Source organism: Ambystoma mexicanum, chromosome 1q, assembly GCF_040938575.1.
Source record: "Ambystoma mexicanum isolate Mex_15411 chromosome 1q, UKY_AmexF1_1, whole genome shotgun sequence".
Taxonomy (NCBI): Eukaryota; Metazoa; Chordata; class Amphibia; order Caudata; family Ambystomatidae; genus Ambystoma; species Ambystoma mexicanum.
This window is the reverse complement of record NC_090922.1, coordinates 29,185,146-29,203,672: the sequence shown is the minus strand read 5'-3', so window position 1 is coordinate 29,203,672 and position 18,527 is coordinate 29,185,146. Positions and strand designations below refer to the sequence as shown.

The 18,527-nt window shown below is 45.1% G+C and overlaps 1 protein-coding gene across 3 annotated transcripts in view; it reads right to left on the bottom strand.

The window, feature by feature from the left end:
• Positions 1-18,527, bottom strand: part of ANKRD27 (ankyrin repeat domain 27) — a 1,511,294-nt gene that overhangs the window by 779,109 nt on the left and 713,658 nt on the right. For all 3 annotated transcript variants that reach the window (XM_069635449.1, XM_069635447.1, XM_069635448.1), the window contains one exon: positions 11,579-11,694. In XM_069635449.1, coding sequence (XP_069491550.1) covers positions 11,579-11,694 — 116 coding nt within the window. The remainder of the gene's footprint in view (positions 1-11,578; positions 11,695-18,527) is intronic.

Here is an 18,527-nt window from a genome sequence, read left to right as displayed (position 1 = left end):
TAAGTAATTGCAACCCATTCACCTCACACTGTTGTCCTTAGAATAAACTTAGAACTAACACTGGTCATTACATTCCATCTTTTTTTTAATCTAAAAGCTGTATATAAAAAAAGGTAAGAAAATAATTGTTCAGACCTGTAACATTGTTGAAGTATCTTCTGGCACATTTTAAACACCACAAGAACTCTTCCTACAACTGTTCCCTGTCTAAAGAATAAGCTTTCTGACATCATAGGGAATGGATTTACAAAGAAAGGGCTTAATTCTTGTCAACTGGTTTCATTCTATTGCATCACTACTTACCTTCTGTTAGTTGACCAAGTTATTGTATGCATTCCTAACCACCTAGTCACTGTATATATGTTTTTATAATTGAGTAGTGTGTGATATTACTACCGGCTAGATTCATTTATCTAGTGTGTGTTTTTGGGCCAATATTAGCGTATTTTTGTACTTACCTGTCTAAATTGAATTATTGTGTACTTCACTGTGTGGACTCCTGACCCCACTCGCTTTCTCCTGTGACTAAGCCTTGACCACTCTTCATGCTTACCTTGATTGGGTTTGGCTAACCTCTCAGAGTTCCCCTGTTCACTAGAACTATGGTGGCCTCTTAAAATCTGTCTGTTAGGCAGAAACCTGTGCAGTTCCCTCTGGGACCACTGCAAAAGATTTAAGACTACAGGTGTTTGGCAGTAAACCCACTTGGTAGCAGTCAGTACCACACAGATTCACTTGGTAGCTGTGGCTGAGCAGTCAGACTTCCCTCAAGAAGAGTTAGGCAGTATACAGAGTATTCACAATAGGCCAAGAAAACACAATAGAACAAGTAAACACTGACCAGGGCTTGGTGTAAAAGAGATATAATTATTTATTTAAAACCACATCTAGAAAAAAACAGGCATCAATAGTAAGCAATTCAAAAACACGGTCACTAAAAGATATACACTCCCTTAAAAGAATATTAGACAAGTCTTAAGTAAAGCCCCACTTATTTTCAGACAGCGGTGAGCGCTTAACGTAGATGGCACTCTAATAGTTCGTTTTTAAAAGGGAGAGAAAAGCAGAGAACAAGTTGAAACAGATCCCAACACGTTTACAAGAACATAACAAGAGAGGAAGGCAAAGTAAAACCGTGAAGTTAGAGTTCAATAGGCCGGATCCACTTTCAGGGGATCAAACGAAATGTGTCCAAGGTCACACGGTTGCAGTGCACAAAAGTTTTGTAATGGTTCAAAAAGGAGTTGGACCAAAGAAAGGGACCAGTTAGAGGGTCAAGGCGGCCAGCCCAGTCCAGAAGGTTAGGGAGTTATTATTACCTTGTACCAATCTGTAGAAAGGGGGGCAGTTGTCAGAACACTCCAGCGGGGGCAGTTGTTCCTGGCAGCGGATGCAAGTCGGTGCTTCGTCCGGGGGAAGAGAGGATCTCGTCGGGGTGGAAGACAGGAGTCCGTTGCACTGCCAGGGAAGAAACCAGCTGCAGAGTTTCTCAGGTACAAGGAGCGGTCCGTTGATTCGCAGTTCAGTGGTGAGTGGCTATCCGGCCGCCGGGGTGCTTGGCACGGGCAGTTTGACCACAAACCGGTCTGGGGTGCGAAGAAGGAAGGAAAAACTGGTTGTGCCCACCAGTCAGGGGGAAGAAGCCTCTCCAGCCGGGAGATCTTCTCTGTCGTCGGGAAGTGGTGAGTCGGTTCCGCAGGGCTCCACCGGTGGTGTAGTCGTGGTAGGTCGGCTCAGCTTCTCCCTTGTCGGATTCTCAGGTCCTGTGGCGACTTCTGAAGTTCCAGTCCCCGAAGCCCTGCCTTTATGCAGCATACCCCCATTCACTCAGCCTAGCTGCCAATCAAACATGCTAAGTGGTGAGCCGGCTGGGCCAATCACACAAGAGTGCGACTTGAGTTACCAAGGTAACTCATTCCAGGGTGCCTAAACCCCCTTCCACACCCCCTGTGGTACCCAGACAGAGTGGCACCACTTTTGGAGGCTTCTGTGGAGAAGCCCGCCAAAAAGTGGAACAAAGGGCTCGACTTGGGTTGGAGTCACAAAAGAGAACACAAACGTCATTTTAGAATCGAGTCCTGGCAAAAAATACCACCCGGCGAATTAATATTAATTAAATAAACCAGCGGTATGTTCGAGGCTATGAGAATTAAATAATTAAAGTTGGTAGCCTCGAACAATGGGAAAATCCCATAGGAAAATATTTGCGGTCGAAGATAAAAAGTAGTTTCCACTGCCACCAGCCAAAACTCGATCAGGGGGGACGGAGACGTGCCCCCTCGACTAACAGACCCCGGGGCAATCGAATTGCCCCAACCAGTACGTCCACAATATGATGGTTTGTACTGGTTTCTGTTAATAATTTGGGACTAGTAAACCCAATGGTGACGTTACATGCCCTGGGAGACAGTAGTCAGTCCCAGGGTATGGAGTCTATGGTGGGGTGTCAATTTACGGGACATAGTAAAAACACATGAGACCCTATGGAGTAAAGGACCCCACAGCCCATAAAACACATTAACAGTCAAAGGAACACCATAAATCATGTCTAAGAGTGGGAGAAAAAGAGTCTCACTCTTGGCAGGAGAAAAAAACAAACTCCAGAAATCCAGCAAAGCTGCTGGGGGACTCACTAGGTTAGGACATTCAGCCTAAAGAGAGAATTCTCCTTAACACTGTCCACCAGGCCAGATTCTAGAAATCCATTTTAACAGACAGTTCAGACTGGAAAAGGATGGAGGCTGAGGTAAAGGTACAGGCACCTTCAGATCTAGTGCAGATTTTGCATGTATACAAAAAATGGTAGTAGGCGTCCCCCTCTAGAAAGAACATGGCATAATAACCTGTTCTGTGGTTGCTACCTTTTTTCCTATTTGTCAGATTTTTCATTTGTCTTGGAACTTTATCCTGATGCATCTTACCGAGAATCCCACTATTGGATACATGCGGAAGACCTGGAGATTCAATCATAGGGTATTTGGAATCAGTGTGTTAAATTTGTTAAACACTGGGCTTTATTTGTGATAGGAAAGAGCAACAATGTGACCATAAACCTCATCTACCCTCAAATCACTAACACTTCCAATGCCTTTGATATTGCCCTCTGGAACACCAGATCGGTCTGCAACAAAACCGTATCAGTTCTTGATCTTTTTCTATGTCTCAACCTCCAATTTCTCTGTGGCACTGAAACCTGGATCCCTCCCCACAACACCTGTCTCTGCTTCTCTTACCTCTTCCTCCTCCTCATTTGAACATGTTCCTCGTCCCTCCGGCCGCAGAAGTGGCTTAGGCCTTCTTTTTCGTCCTCACTTTACCTCCTCTCCCTCTCCTGCTTCTCTACCTATGTTTCCCTCCTTTGAATTTATGTATAAAATCTTTAATTCTCCTCATTCTATTTCTTTCCTTATCATTTATCGCCCCCCTGGAACTGTTGGCTCCTTCTTTGAGGATTTTGATCATCTTCTTAGCCTCATTACCCCTAGCCCTACTCCTTTCCTTGTACTTGGAGACTTCAATCTCCACCTCTCTTCTATCTCTTACCTCTCCTCTCCTATCCATCCTTGACTCCTACCTTCTCTCCTCCCTCCCATTCCCTCCCACTCATCAATCTGGCTCAACTATTGACTTCATCTTTAACAACTCATTCACTGCTTCTCCTATATCTACTCTACCCAACTATCTATCTGACCACGCTCTGCTCTCATTTTCACTCTCCCTCCCCTCCTCCTCTCCCCCCCCCCCTTCATCCTCCACCCTCCCTATTCTCTTCACTCTCAGCCTCTGAAGCCTCTTCAACCCTCTCCTCCTCCCTCACTTCTACTCTCGATCTTCTCTACCCTCTCTCCCCGTTCCGCCCTTCTCGCCGACCTGCACACCCTTGGCTTTCTCCTCATCTCTCCTCCATGCGCCGCCTTCTCAGGCACCTTGAACGACTATGGCTTAAACACCCCACCCATCCAACCAATCTGCATACTTCTATCATACTCTCTATGACTCGTGCCTCAACTCTGCCAAACGCTCGTATTTCTCTGACCTTCTCCAATCTCAATCTTCTCACCCTCGCCGTATCTTTCAAACCTTATCCCGTCTCCTCTCTCCTTCTACCCCTGATCCCTCCATTGCCTCTCCTCTTACTGCTTCTGATCTTGCCTCCTCCTTCTCCAACAAAGTCCTCAATCTTCGCCAAACTATCCTTTCCTCTCCTTCATACACTACTCCTCCTCCTCCCTCTCCTCCTCCCTCCTCCATGTCTTCATTTCTTCCAGTCACTCAATCTGAAGTTACCCTACGACTCTCCAAAACTCACCCTAAAGCTTCTCCTTCTGACCCCATTCCCCCCCTCATCCCTAAAATCTACCCCCTCCTCATACCCTATATCACCTCTTTCTTGAATACCTGCCTCATGTCTTCCAATTTGTCAGCTCCTTTCAAGCTTGCGACTATTATTCCTATACTCAAAAAACCTTCAGCTAACCCCCACCTTTCCTCCAACTATCGTCCCATCTCTCTCCTACCCTTTCTCTCTAAACTTCTCGAACGCATAGTCTACTCTCAACTTTCCCCTTTCGTCTCCAACCACTCTCTCCTGCCTGCCACTCAATCTGGTTTCCGCCCTCTACACTTCACTGAAACTGCCCTTACCTCTGTTCTCAACTCTCTCCTCTCCTCACGCCACACCCAACATTCCTCTATTCTTATTCTTCTCGACCTCTCTGCTGCTTTTGATACTGTCAACCATACTCTTCTACTTAATTCTCTCTCCTCATTTGGCCTCAAAGACTCTGTCCTTCGATGGGTCTCTTCTTACCTCTCCAATGGTACCTTTGCTATCTCCTGGGGCGGCTCCACCTCTCCCACCCTTCCTCTCAACGATGGCGTTCCCCAAGGTTCTGTCCTTGGTCACTTTCTCTTTTCGGTCTACACCTCCTTCTTAGCCCCCCTCATTTCCTCCTTCGGAGTCTCACATCATTTCTATGCGGACGATACCCAGCTCTTTCTCTCCTTCTCCTCCTCCTTTCCTGACATCCATGAGAAGCTTTCTTCTTGCCTCTCCGCTATTAAATCTTGGATGTCCTCTCACTTCCTTACTCTCAATACCAACAAAACTGAAGTCCTTTCATTCCTGCATGCACTCTCCCTCCTCCTTCTCCTCCCCCTTTCATTGTCTTCCCCCCTCCAACCTCCCCTCCCTCCAACCTCCCCTTCTCTCCCCCATGCATATAACCTTGGTCTTCATCTTGACCTCCACCTCTCCCTTTCTCACCATATTTCTCTTACTGCTAGATCTTGCCGCTTTCACCTCTACAACATCCGTAAAATTCAATCCTTCCTAACCTTTCACGCTACCAAACTTTTAATCTCCTCACTCATCTTCTCTAGACTCTTCTACTGCTCTACTCTTTTCTTTGGTCTCCCCTCTTCTCACCTCTCCCCACTCAAGTCTACCACTCTGCCATCCGCTCACTCTGCCTTCTCTCTCCCCATGACCATCTCCTCTTCTCTCTCCGCCCTAGGTTGGCTCCCATTTCATTCACAGCTCAAATTCTTTTTCCTCTGTCTCGTATTCAAATCCCTCCATGGTCTTGCCCCTCCCATCTTTCCTCCCTCCTGACTTTCTACGCTACTTCTCGTTCTCTGTGCTCTTCCAATCTCTACCTACTCTCCTCTCCACCTCCACCCTGTGCCCCTTCTCGCTTCCGCTCTTTCCAACTCCTTGCCCTTAACACTGGAACCACTTTCCTCTTTCATCTGCTCTACCTCCCCCTTCACTTACTTTCGTACCTCCATAAAATCCTATCTCTTACATTCACCTCCTTAAAACCCTTTACTTCCTCTTACTTCTTTTAGTATTCTCTCCAACCCCTCCTTTTCCTTTCCTACTTCCCTTCCCCCTCTCTCTCCTTTCTCTCCACTCTCTCCTTCCTTATGTCCTGTACGTTTCTCATCCTCCTCTATTCCTTCCTTCTCCCTACTCCCTCTTACTCCTCTCATACTTCTACTCTGACCTTTACTCCCACCCACTATCTCTTCTCTCTCCTTGACTCCTCCCTTCTCTTCTTCCCCTTCCATAATGTAAATTGTTTTTTGTACTGCTGTTACGCTCACCTGGTATCCACAGGTATCCACAGGGATGCCACCCAGCTGGGTTACTCGCTGGTATGCTTCTCAGCTTTGCCCTGATGTGGTCTGTGGGGAAGGTTCTGCCTGAAAATACAGGAGGACTGTGTTCAAGACTGACCGACTGGGGTAAGTATCCTCCCTCCACCCCCGTATGCCTTCAGTCCCTCTGGCGCCCTCTCCTCACCTTGTGGTAGAATTAGGCGTGCTCTCCGTCCTGCCTTCTTTGCAGGGGCACTGTCGGGAATCTGAGGAAAGGCACAGGTCGGCGCTTCTTGCTTCGCAAAAGACTATAAACTACATTTCCCATGAGGCGTTGGGAAGTGTGTAGTTCTCCTATCGCACGCTACAACAGCTGCTCATTAGCACTCGCCGCCCCCGTGCCTCGGTGCAGGTAATGAATGATTCTCAGCACGGGCAACGGCAGTTTAGGAGCAGGCATGCGGAAATTCTCAGATGCCGAAGGACTGATGGAGCTTCCCCGGGCCGCGACACTGACGAACAGCTGAATAACCACGGGCCGCGGCGGTGAAGCGGGCTCCCAAAAGCTTCGGGCATCGTTCTTCTGGGTCCAGATGTCCTTGTGAGGCATCCGGACCATCAGTTAAGTGTTTTTGAGCCCAGTGTTCATATTTTGGAGTTGCTATATGCTTACTTTGTTTATTGATTACTTCAACGCGGCAGTGGGTGTGTGATATAACACGCCCTAAGATACATGCCATGCATTAGACACGCCATGTGGAGAAAACATGCTATAAAGCTCTGACCGGATAAAAACAAGGTATAGAGACTATTTAAAGCACACACATGGGTCCACACAGTACAAGGGCATGTTTGTGTGTGTCTTTTTTTCTAAATCATTGTTTGTGGCTTCATTGTGCCCGACGGGCCATGTGTCTCGTGTCTTCATAAATAGGGACACCCCTTTGTTTGTGCCATTTAGCTTGTAAGCCAATCTATGTGTGTTCAAGGAATGACTGTCCAAGTCCTACGTTATGTTCAAAGTCCATGTTCTAGGTTATCCAATTATGTTCTGTGAGGTGCAAAGTGGAGTTTAAAGAGCTCCTATGGTTCGTATGTAGCATGGTCATTATAGGTATAGGAGGTCAGGTTAGGTGTTCAGGAAATAGAGGCACAGGTTCAGGTTTATCGCTGTATTGTATGTATTTGCTTGTGTATGTTCCCCTCCTTTCCTTTGTCACTCCATCCCCTTTTCCCTGCCTCCATCTTCCCCCCATTGGCTGCCACGTGGCTTCCTGTGATATCAATTTTCAGGCGCCCGTGCCAACCACATTGGGAGGGGTCAATCTATTTGGCTTATGTGGTTCGGAAGAGGGGATTGAGACCCCTATTCCCTTATAAGTTTGACAGGCACGTTGTCTTTCATGGGTGAGTGTGGTCCAGTTACTTCACTGACGCCGGCCCGTTTGATATTGTTCAGGTAGGTCTTATTGCTGTTCTTTAGTTTTCTTGCTATCCTGCATGCCTTTCTTTGTTTAAAATGTCTTTTTTTCTCCCTTAGGTATGCAGAGCTTCAGCGCGGCGAACTGGCTTGGTTGAGCCCCGCTGGTAAATGATGGCGCATTAAGAGCACTATGATGCGGTAAGTAAGCGCTATGCGCAGCGCTGCGAAGTCTTGCCTTTGCTAAACTGTGTCATCCTTCCTTGTAGGTCGCGGTGTTCTTCAGCGCGAATGGAAAGTCCGGAGTGGTGCCAGCCGAGATGCGACCAGCCAGGTAAGCCTTTTGAGCAGTAAATGTCTCTACAGCTTTCTTTAATGTTGCCTCTATCTTCCTCTTTCAGGTCGTTCTGTCCGAGAGGCGTGCAGATTCGAGGAAGCTGTTCTCAGTAGCTGCAAGTGTTTAAAGATGAAGACTGCAGGTAAGATGCTGCTGCTAATGATGTTCCTTTTGTCTCCTTGCAGGTTCTGCTTCTCCGAGGTTCGAGGGAATAGCAGGACACGGTGAGAGTCACGTTGCAAGCTGCTAAGTAACACGAAGCATGTTCTGCAGTCAGGGTGTGGTTTATATAGCCCAGGTAAAGTAGTACCAGGGAAAGTAGTTCCAGGCCTGCCACACCCAAAACACTAGACCTCGTAGCTTGGTTCTTAGGAACCAAGCTATGTGGATGCATCCATGTTGGCTGACATTACAATAAAGTAGTTCCCAAGCACATTGTTGTTCATGGTGTATGAGTCTTGCGCCATAGGTGCCAGGACTGGCCCCATGAGGGCTTTTGAAGAGGATGCCAGGCTCTAGAGGCCCGAGTCCTGACTCCACCTGGCCAATGGGTTTGCCAGAGGGTGTTTTGGGAGAGGGTCGTGACAACTGCTTTCTGGTTTAATTCAATTGTTATGTAATGCTTGCTGTATATTGTTGGTTCCTCTTGTAAAGTGTTTTGGATTAAAACGCTATATAAATTCAAGAAAATACAAAATACAAAATAATCACAAGCAGATTGGGCCACATAACATTATGATCTCTCTGATGGTTGAGACTTGATTTGTTCTCGGGGTGTGTGTGTGCCCGAAACTTTCTAAACACTTTGGATTGGCTCATGTAGAGAGTCCTATTGAGAACTCTAAACGGTAAAACCATAGCAACCACTTTTCTTTAGAAGAGCATCTGTTGGGAGGAGGCTCCTAAAGAGCCAGATAATACCTAACTTCAAATGAAACCAATGTATACACATTACTTATAAAATCTAATGCTGCCAGAACCGCAGCTCTCAGGATTTGGAGATAAAGATTGATGCAGCAGATTTCATAGCCTACTGGTACATGATCCTGGACAGCCCTTTATCAGGTTGAGAGAAGCACAATTTTAGCTATGAGAGGATTTATTATACTTCATGTAAATTATGTGTTATGGGGTTGATGGCCAAGTCATCGTACTGGAGGAGTTACTAGGATCCTGGAACCATGGGTCATAAGGTATGGCAGGACTGCCCTAGAGTTAAACTCTGTGGAAAGCGGCTGAGCGCAAGATCAGATTGCTTTTTCAGTGTGAACACCAATCTCCCCAGACTTTTGGTTATTTGGGGAGGGTATTCCCCTCTTCAATGTAAATACTGTGCAACAACATGCGATTCAAATGATGACAATTGTGGCAAAGTAGGTTGTTATTAATTTGCAAATCTATCAGAGGTTCAATTAGAGGATGGCAGTCTCGGCTGTCATGCGTTTCTATGGCTAAAAAAACTGGAGTGATTAGAAGATTGCTGCCTCAATAGATGAAATGACTTTCTCAATTTACAATTGGATCACCTGACAAAATGGATTTAAACATCTATGTATTAGAGGCCGTTGAAATATAACTATCAATATGCTCTTTCTAGATTCATTTGCAGAGGACATTTTTGACATATCAAATCCAACAATGTATTATATACTTCTATGAATATTTGAATGGTATGACCCGAGATGGGAATGGGGAAGGGGAATTTGAAGGATAGCAATGTGAACTATTAATGAAAAGTTATTGTTTATTTGACGGGGCCGTTCATCACAGCGAAATCGTACACCATAGTGTGTTAATTATGACATATATTTGTAAACTGTCAATAACTGACTCACTTTCAAGGAACTGAGATGCATGATACATTCACGCCTGTGCCACTGTCACACATATTGGCAACCATCATGGACGATATGGTACTCGTTTATCTTCATAATACTCTTTAAACAACCCCTATTCATATTTTGGTCCTTAATTTCCATTTGTACGACACTGGTACTTTCCTATTTAATTCAGCTAACTACATGTACAATAATGCACCTTGCTACAGCTATCAATTCCTGGTCATTCCCATTCGTCAGTATTGGAACCACAATCCCCAGAAGCCCTAGCGATCAGTGCTGCTTCCACCATCTCAGAACCAGAGAGGGAGGAGGCAGATTATCTTCAGGTGTGCTGCTGCAGGTGCTGCCAATTAGCCTGCCTCAGTACAGGGCAGGGCTGTATATAAGCAGCTGCCTGCAGGAGCTCAGTCTCTTGCATCAAGAGTCCTCCCAGCCCCTTTTTGCCTTGTAACTCGAATTTGTATGCTGTTCCTGTTGCTGCATTTTCCTGCTTTGATCCAGTGCTCTTTTGGGGCTGCCTGGCTTGCAGCCTGCTGCACTCCGCTGCCTACAGCCCTGGTCCTCTGGGCTCCCTGCCTTACAGCCCGTTACCCTCCGCTGCCTTCAGCCCTAGCCTTCCGGGCTCCCTGCCTCGCTGCCCCGCTCCTCTGGGCTCCCTGCCTTGCAGTCTGCAATCCTCCGCTGCCTACAGCCCGGGTCCTCTGGGCTCCCTGCCTTGTAGCCTGCTACTCTCTTCTGCTTTCAGCCCTGACCCTCTGGTCTCCCTGCCTCGACACCCTGTTCCTTTGGGTTTGCTCCTTGCTGCCCTACTCCTCTGGGCTCTCTGTCTGCCGCCTACTACAGCTCTCAGTCCTGCTCCTCTGGACTCTGCCTTGCAGCCTACTACTGTCCTCTGCAATCCACTACAGTTTTTCTGCACCTTGTGCCATCCGTTACTGCAGCCCTGCTTCCTTGTTTGCAGCCCCCTATTTCCTGGCTGCTGCTCCCTTGCTCTCTTCCTTGTTTGCAACTCCTCGTTCTTGATCCCTGTCCTTCTCTTCCTTGAGTCCTCTGTCCTCCCCTTTAGTTTACCCATTTCTATTGTACTGTTTTTTCCTTCATTCCCTTCTGCTAGATTTCTCTTAGACTTCCTTTTCCCTGGTTATTTCTGTTCTTGTCTCTCTTGTGTCTTATGTTGATCCTTTGTACAGAGCTTGACTGTTGGTTTCCGGAAGGCAACCTCTGCCCCTTCCCTTGTCGCGTTTTCAGTGTTACAGACACCCACAGCTGCTGTTACCAGCCATGAGCAGACAGAGTGGGCCTCTGTAATAGTAATCTGTGCAGAAGGCTGGAGTTTCCAAAGGTCCGTGGAACACTCTTTTCCATTTCTGCATACACCCCAAGAGGGAATCCAGTTTGTTTGTATCTTTGTATTTCCTGCCCCTTTCTGTTCACAACTACAGTTGCCTACTTTTTTTCTTGTTGTATTTTCTGTTGTGTGTGTACTTATCTGTCACCTTACATCTGCACAGCCACCCAAACCCTACCTGGGGGCCCTGTGCCACTATTGACAGAGTGCCATCCTTGGCAGATACGGCTTAAACATGTTAATGTTTATAATGTAACTTTTTTGATTACATTTCTTTTTAAAAACACAACCATGCAACTGTGGATAAAAAGAACCACACTAAAAAACAAACTATTTCTTGTCTAAAACTTCCTCAGACGTTCCCTGGACCCAAAACACAGAACTTCTCTTGCCGACCATAAAACGTCCACTAATTCCTTGGAGAAGCAAAGAATGGCAACATTATTACTACTTAAGACATTTTCATATTCTAGCTAGCAGTTTAGCCTAAATGCAGCATTCCAATAACTGCTGAATATGTAGTTGCTTACTGAGACATTCTGGTATCCCTTCTGGCAAGCAAGGTGCAGAGGTGTTGATCCATGATAATCTGTGGCATTTACAGCCGCTCCTTTCGAAACCAGGAGATCAATGAATGGTGCTTGACCTTTGGGGGAAAAAAAATATTAAAAAATGGTCACAAATATTTACTTCTAAAGTAAATTACACAGTGTAGGTATCCTGTATGGTGACAGTGTTACACAGTAGGTTAGGTCATTTGTTGTGTCAAGAAGACCATACCCACACACACACACACACACACACACACCACCCCCCCTTCTCAATAAACCTCCCATCACAGCATGGAAGAGAAGAGGAATCTACCTGAGGAAACACAAAAGGAAAGAAAATAGAAACAGACACACTTATCCTGAACCCAATGTCCTCAATTCACTTACAGATTTTCACAAGTGCAGGAATAAAACTATGCAGCAAAGCCAGACACCACACATCTTGCAAGCAACACTGAAGCACAGATGTGCCCAGCCCAAGTGTAGCACTAGGAAACAACGGCACCAAACGCAAATTCACTCATATGGTCCCACAGGAACACAAGCACTGACCCTGACAATGTAGTTACCTCACCAACACCCACTTTCACACGCAATAGCAGACACATACATAGACAAAAGACAAACTGGGGAGTGAACAGATCAACAGTAATGAATCGCTAAGGATATCACTACAAATGAATGCATTACTTATTGTTAGGCTACCACCACATTTGCACAATGCACTAAACTGGTATTCACACAGCAAGACAACTTCTTTAGCCGAGGATCCCTTTCATTCCACATCAGCAGCAAAGCAAGTGTGCCACACTTGCCCATTTAAAAAAAAACTTTATTGTTGTATAACACATAACATAACCAACTCATTCAAAGTGTCTTCATTAGGAAAATAATAGATATGCATGTCCGCATCTGTCCGCAAACTTGTCCATTGTTCGTATATTTAGTTTGGTGAGGCCCTTTGCACTTGCGGGGGTACCGCACAGCCTAGTTCCTTGAACCATCCATACATTCAATTAAGAGGGAACAGAGGCGAGAGAGGCCCCAGATCATTTACAATTATGTGCCGTCGCCACTATCTGGTACGACCGAGTTCCTTCCCCAGCCAACAAAAACTACACACATGGGCCCCACACATCTGGGGGAGGGCATGCAGTGGCAATATACAAATAAATCATCGGATGATTTGTCAATGTTCCATGAATGGTTAAACACTCGGAATCCCAACATACAGTTCACCATACACACCGACTTGAACACTATACCCTTCCTTGATCTTCAAATGCAAAAAACAAACTCAGGAAATATAGAAACTGTCTTATACAGGAAGCCTACAGATAAAAACACTCTGCTCAACTATCAGAGCTTCCATCCGTTGAGCCTGAAAGAAGGTCTCCCTTACGGACAGTTTCTGCGTATTCGCAGAAACTGTACTCCAGTTGAGACGTTCAAGCATTATGGGAAATCCTTGAAAGCAAGGTTAAAAGACAGAGGCTACCTGAAAAATACCGTTCACCGTGCGTACAAAAGGGCATTGCACAGTAACAGAACCACATGTTTGGAACCTACACATCGGAATATGGAAGAGAAAATAACATGTGTCAGTACATATAGGCCCATTAGTAGTCATCTCAGAAAGATTATTAAAAAACACTGGTACATGATCAAAACAGAGGATTTCAATCCACTGGTGCCTCGTTTTGCTTTTAAAAAACAACGAAACATCAAGGATACTCTTGTCCATACCTACCCTAATCATCCTAAGGCTACAATTTCTCAGACTCAGCTATGGGGTTTACCACCAGTTGTGGGGCACCACCGGTGCGGCAAGTGTTCTGTCTGCGCACAGACTGCCACCATGAAAAGTATTCAATTACGTAATACAACAGTTCAACTTATGACATTCACAAATTGTCTTACAAAATGGGCTGTATAAGCTATAAAATGCCCTTGCAACCTTGTGTATATAGGGAAAACCAAACAACAGGTACGTCAGAGAATTTGTGAACACAAATCTTGTATTCGGAACAAAACTGACAATAAACCTCGAGTGGCACATTTCATCCATAAACAACATAAATGCACGGATCTTTTATGGTGTGTCATTCAGGTCATTAAACCATCCCCAAGAGGAGGTGATATGGACCTGAACCTCACTAGATGTGAGCAAAAATGGATTTACAACCTTGATACAGTGAAACACGGTCTAAACATCGCCGTAGAATGGAATGCACTTATTTGATGTAAATCTCCATTTAACCACTATAGATTAAGACTCTCCTGTTCCTCCTCTGCCCTGAACTTGCACCTTTAATATCTAATGTTGCTAAATAATTGAATATGTTTCATGTCAGCAAATGCTGACTATTACAATAAAGTGGCCAGCTATGTATGTGTATAATCATCTCTGCGCAGGCACTGGTCAAAATAAGTATTGCCTAACTTTTGGTGTTTTGTTGAAACTTGCCTATCTATGTCATGTGATGAGTTGACTTTGATCTCTGCCTAGAAAGATGCACCATGGTGAGACAACTCATGTGGTAAACCCAGTGGTTCGAAACCAAGGACATAAATTCACCTCATAGCATAAGGCATGAGCCTAGAAATGGAATAAGTGCTCTTTTGTCAAAGAGTAAACACTACTTGTTCCAGCAACCCTAAATGAATCAAAGATGTTACATGACACTTTTCACAGCACATATTTTTAACATCTTAGGGCTAATCAGTATGAGCCCTGTTAATGATGGAATTAAATGCGGCAACTTCTTGATGCAGACGTTCAGCCGATATAGATACTATCTCGCACCAAAGATGATTCGCATCTTTTAAGTAGAACACTGTTCAATGATATACGCGGCATATGCGTCCTATTGTCAAAATAAGATAAAACATGGCACCTCGCTGTTTATTTTGAAACACTACATGTCCCAGCATTCCTGCATCCACGTATTACTCCAATGAGCGTGTAAAGATGTCACGTGATGTTTGTACAATCACTTGACTCTTTTAAATACTGCAAGACTCATTACTACGAGTTGTTGTCGGCTAGAGAAGAGACGCGGTCCCACTCCTACGCACGCACGGCACCGACTAAGGCAAGCATTTCAGAAGCCCTCTGAACTTTATGCCGCTAGACAAAAACTGTATCACAGACGTTTTGTTTTGAATGAGGCGATACACGCGAGTGAACTATAATAAAGGTGAACGCCCCTTGTAGCATTCGTTAGTAGTAGAACGCTATGAATGTTTCCATGCAGCAAAAATGTATAAAACACACGTCTGGCGCTTATATAAGCCCAGGCCATTAGCTTTCAAATATTTGAAGGAATAAAATGCGTGTTTCTGTTTAAATAGTGCAAGCCATTTACTAACAAATCAGTATAACCACACTTGATGGTAGACTAACAGCACTATTAGACTGCATTAGAATATAACGCTGGAAATGTTTAGTGCACGAAATAGTGCACAAAATAGTTGTCCTTAGAGCGGACACGTTTTACAACAAATTATTCTATCTCTTTTTTCTGCCCACGATGAAATAGAAGCAGCTGAAACTTCTTAAATCTGCAATATTAGCTTAAAGAACATTCCTACCAACACACATGCTTGTTCTCTTTTTCTTATTTAGGCGGAATATCAGCTACTGGAAATACGCGTCCATGCTGATCCAAATGGTCAAGTTTATATGCATTGAATGGACCCTGGTCGAATCTGGCAAAATTAAGACTGGCTTTAAAGATACACTAACAGACGTGTCTTACTTGTAAGTTTCGTTTGTTCATTAGATGCATTCTCTGTATCAGTTTGAATAGAAAACTGATCAATTGTCTTTTCCATATTAATATAGGAAAGAGGACACTGGATGTCAAATTATTGCAACACCCAAGAGTCCTACCAAGCTCAATAGTCCAAATTACATTTATGGACCACAGGTGGGTTCTGTGTTTGTGTCTAGAATGGTAGATACTAGCCATGCCCTTGAATTAGTTCAGTTGGGAAATACAATCTTTCTTTTTTTCTCTTTTTTATACTAATGTATGTACACTTATACTTTTAGATGTGCTCTTGTGTCAAATGGGGAACAAGATTGATCTTCTAGAAGTAACCGCTGCCCTGAAGATGGCCCAATACTTATCTTGGTGACCACTGTTGACATTAGTGGTATACTATAACGGGCTGAAACATATGTCGACTGATGAGGGAAAATCTAATTTCTTTTTCCTATGTCTTGCACGCATATTCATACTCACTGTTATGCCATAAGTATTTTCAAGCTGTAGTACTCCCCTGTTAGAATAGAAGTAGGATGATTGAATGGTATGATTGAGGATCATTAATGTCTGTAATGTTTTTTAAGGTGTTTTTATGAAAATAATTAAAGAGATTGTTATTTTGTATAAGTTGTTTTGCTTTCGCATTTTCCCAATAAGGTGAAAACCTTGTTAATAAATTGAACAAGTCAACCTCCATCCTTACCTGTGACCCATACAGGACTATAAGAGAGGGGTAGTCAATCTGTACTTCATATTTTTTCTCTCAGACCTTCCCTTCCAACAGATTTGACCCCCCGTCATTAAAAAATAGGGATTACCCATTTATTTAAACCTTGCTTTATCTTCTGCCTGCTGTATAGCAGCCCCCATCTTCTCGCAGATTTGAGAGATCAACCTTCCCCTCCCCTGCACCTAAAACACCTCATGCAATAGGGCGAAGACAGGTGGCTGTTGTGGGATGAAGGAAAGAAGGCTCTGAACTAGTTCTTAATCCTGTAATATAAGAATATATCTGGAGGGGTCATCCCTACCCGCCGTTTAAAATCCTCTACGCTCAAGAAATTTTTATCTATATAGAAATCCACTCGTTTCATTAATGCCAATTCATCCATCAGGGCACTGTACACTCGCTCCTTGGTAATACCAGGCCTTGAATATGTCGTACCAGGAGTGCCGGTGAGTGTAGCATTGCCACTCCAATCTTGTTTGCCCTCCTCTTTCACCGCGCACACATGCCTACTAGCACACCCGACCCTCCCTCCCTCTGACCAGTCCTCCCCAAGATCTCTGCCCGCAGTAAATGCGGTGCTACTATCGCTTGCTTAATCTGAACATGCGGTCTACTAGGTCTTTCTTCATACCAGAAAGATAGGAAGTGGGCCTGCGCTGCCCAATAAGAATGCTCAAAATCTGGAAGCACTGAGCCCCCTTCCCTGGAAGATTGCATCAACACCTCCCATCGTACTCTTGGGACCTTCCCTGCCCACAGAAATCCCCCCAGCATCCCTTGTAGCTTCTTGAAGAAGCATTTGGGCAGAATTATTGGAAGGTTCTGAAAGAGAAAGGAATTTGGGTAACACCAACTTTTTGATAACCGCCACCCGCCCGATCAATGTAAGGGGGAGGCCCGTCCATTTACTCAACTGCTCCTTCAGTTAATTCCAGATTTCGTGATGTCTCCACCCCCAAATACCTGGCGTTCAAGCTCCCATTGGAACCCATACTCATCATCAAATGTTACCGTCGCGGTCGTTAGGGGAAATATTACCGACTTATCGTAGTTTATTTTCAAAGCCGACATATCCCCAAATTATATTATCTGTCTCATTACCGGATTAAGGTTGTCCCTTGTCCCTCGGGTCCCTTAAAAAAACGGTGATATCGTCCACATATAATAATGAGAGGATAACCTTTTAATTGAACAACTGGATGCCTCTTTGCAAATGCTGTTGCCTCAGTGCCGTCGCCAATGACTCGATAGCGTTGAGAGGGGGCATCTTTGGCACATCTCTCTCACGAGATGTAGGGGCGCTGACCGTTCCCCATTAATGTTTATCCGCTCTGTAGGAGAGGCATATAGCTAGGCCACATACTTCAGACACTGGCAACCCAAAACCATCCTCCGCTGTGTGGCAAACAAGAAAGGCTATTCGATTGAGTCGAATACCTTGTCAGCATCAAATAAAGCCGCTATCGCCTGGACATCTGGGTCCACTCCCTCCAGTAGGCCGAAGAACCGCCTCAGCCCGTAGGAAGTGTTCCTCCCCAGTATGAACCCGGACTGGGCCGCCGCCACAGGTTGCTTCATAACTGGAAGGAGTCCGTTCGCTAGCAGCTTGGCCAGGATTTTATTGTCAAGATTAATAAGAGATATAGGCCTATACAAGGCACATTTATCTATCGTCCCCCCCCCTTTATGCAACAATGTTACCATGGCTTCCCGGAGTGTCGATGGGAGGATGCCCCGCTGTATCACCCCATGGTAGACCTGAGCAAATACGGAGCCACTATGTTGCTATAAGCTTTATAAAATTCACCTGTGAGGCCATCTGGGCCTGGCGATTTGACCCCTGGCAATTCTTTTATCACCCCCTGATTTCATCCACAGTCACCTCCCTATCCAGGCACTCCCTCTGCTCAGAAGCCAACCAATACAATGTCACCTCCCCAAGACATCGCTGGATATCCTCCTCGGTGTGCGTTCCTGAGGATGAATACAACCTACCATAGTATTCACGAAACTCCTCACCAATGTCAGACGTGTCAAAGACAGCTACCCCTCCGGAATGTACAATATACTATAGACGCCTCTCGGCGGCAAGGAGCCGTGCTAGGAAGCCCTTCCCCATACGGTCTAACTTGAGCAGATATGTGCAAATAACGAACCTCCTGCAATGCATTCGCCTGGAAAGCATCTAGCTCCTTCCTGATTTCCGCTGGATAGTTCTCTCCTCTGATTCCTGATATTGGCGCTCTAGATTTGTCAATTTAATCTCATTGGCCTTCAGTTCGCCCCTGATCAATTTCAATATCCCTGGCTCCTTTCCAATACAGAGACCCCGAACATAACATTTGAATGTTACCCACAATACTCCAGGAAAGTCAACCGTCCCAGTGTTGGCAAAAAAGAAAGCCTGCATGTCCGCTAAATATTC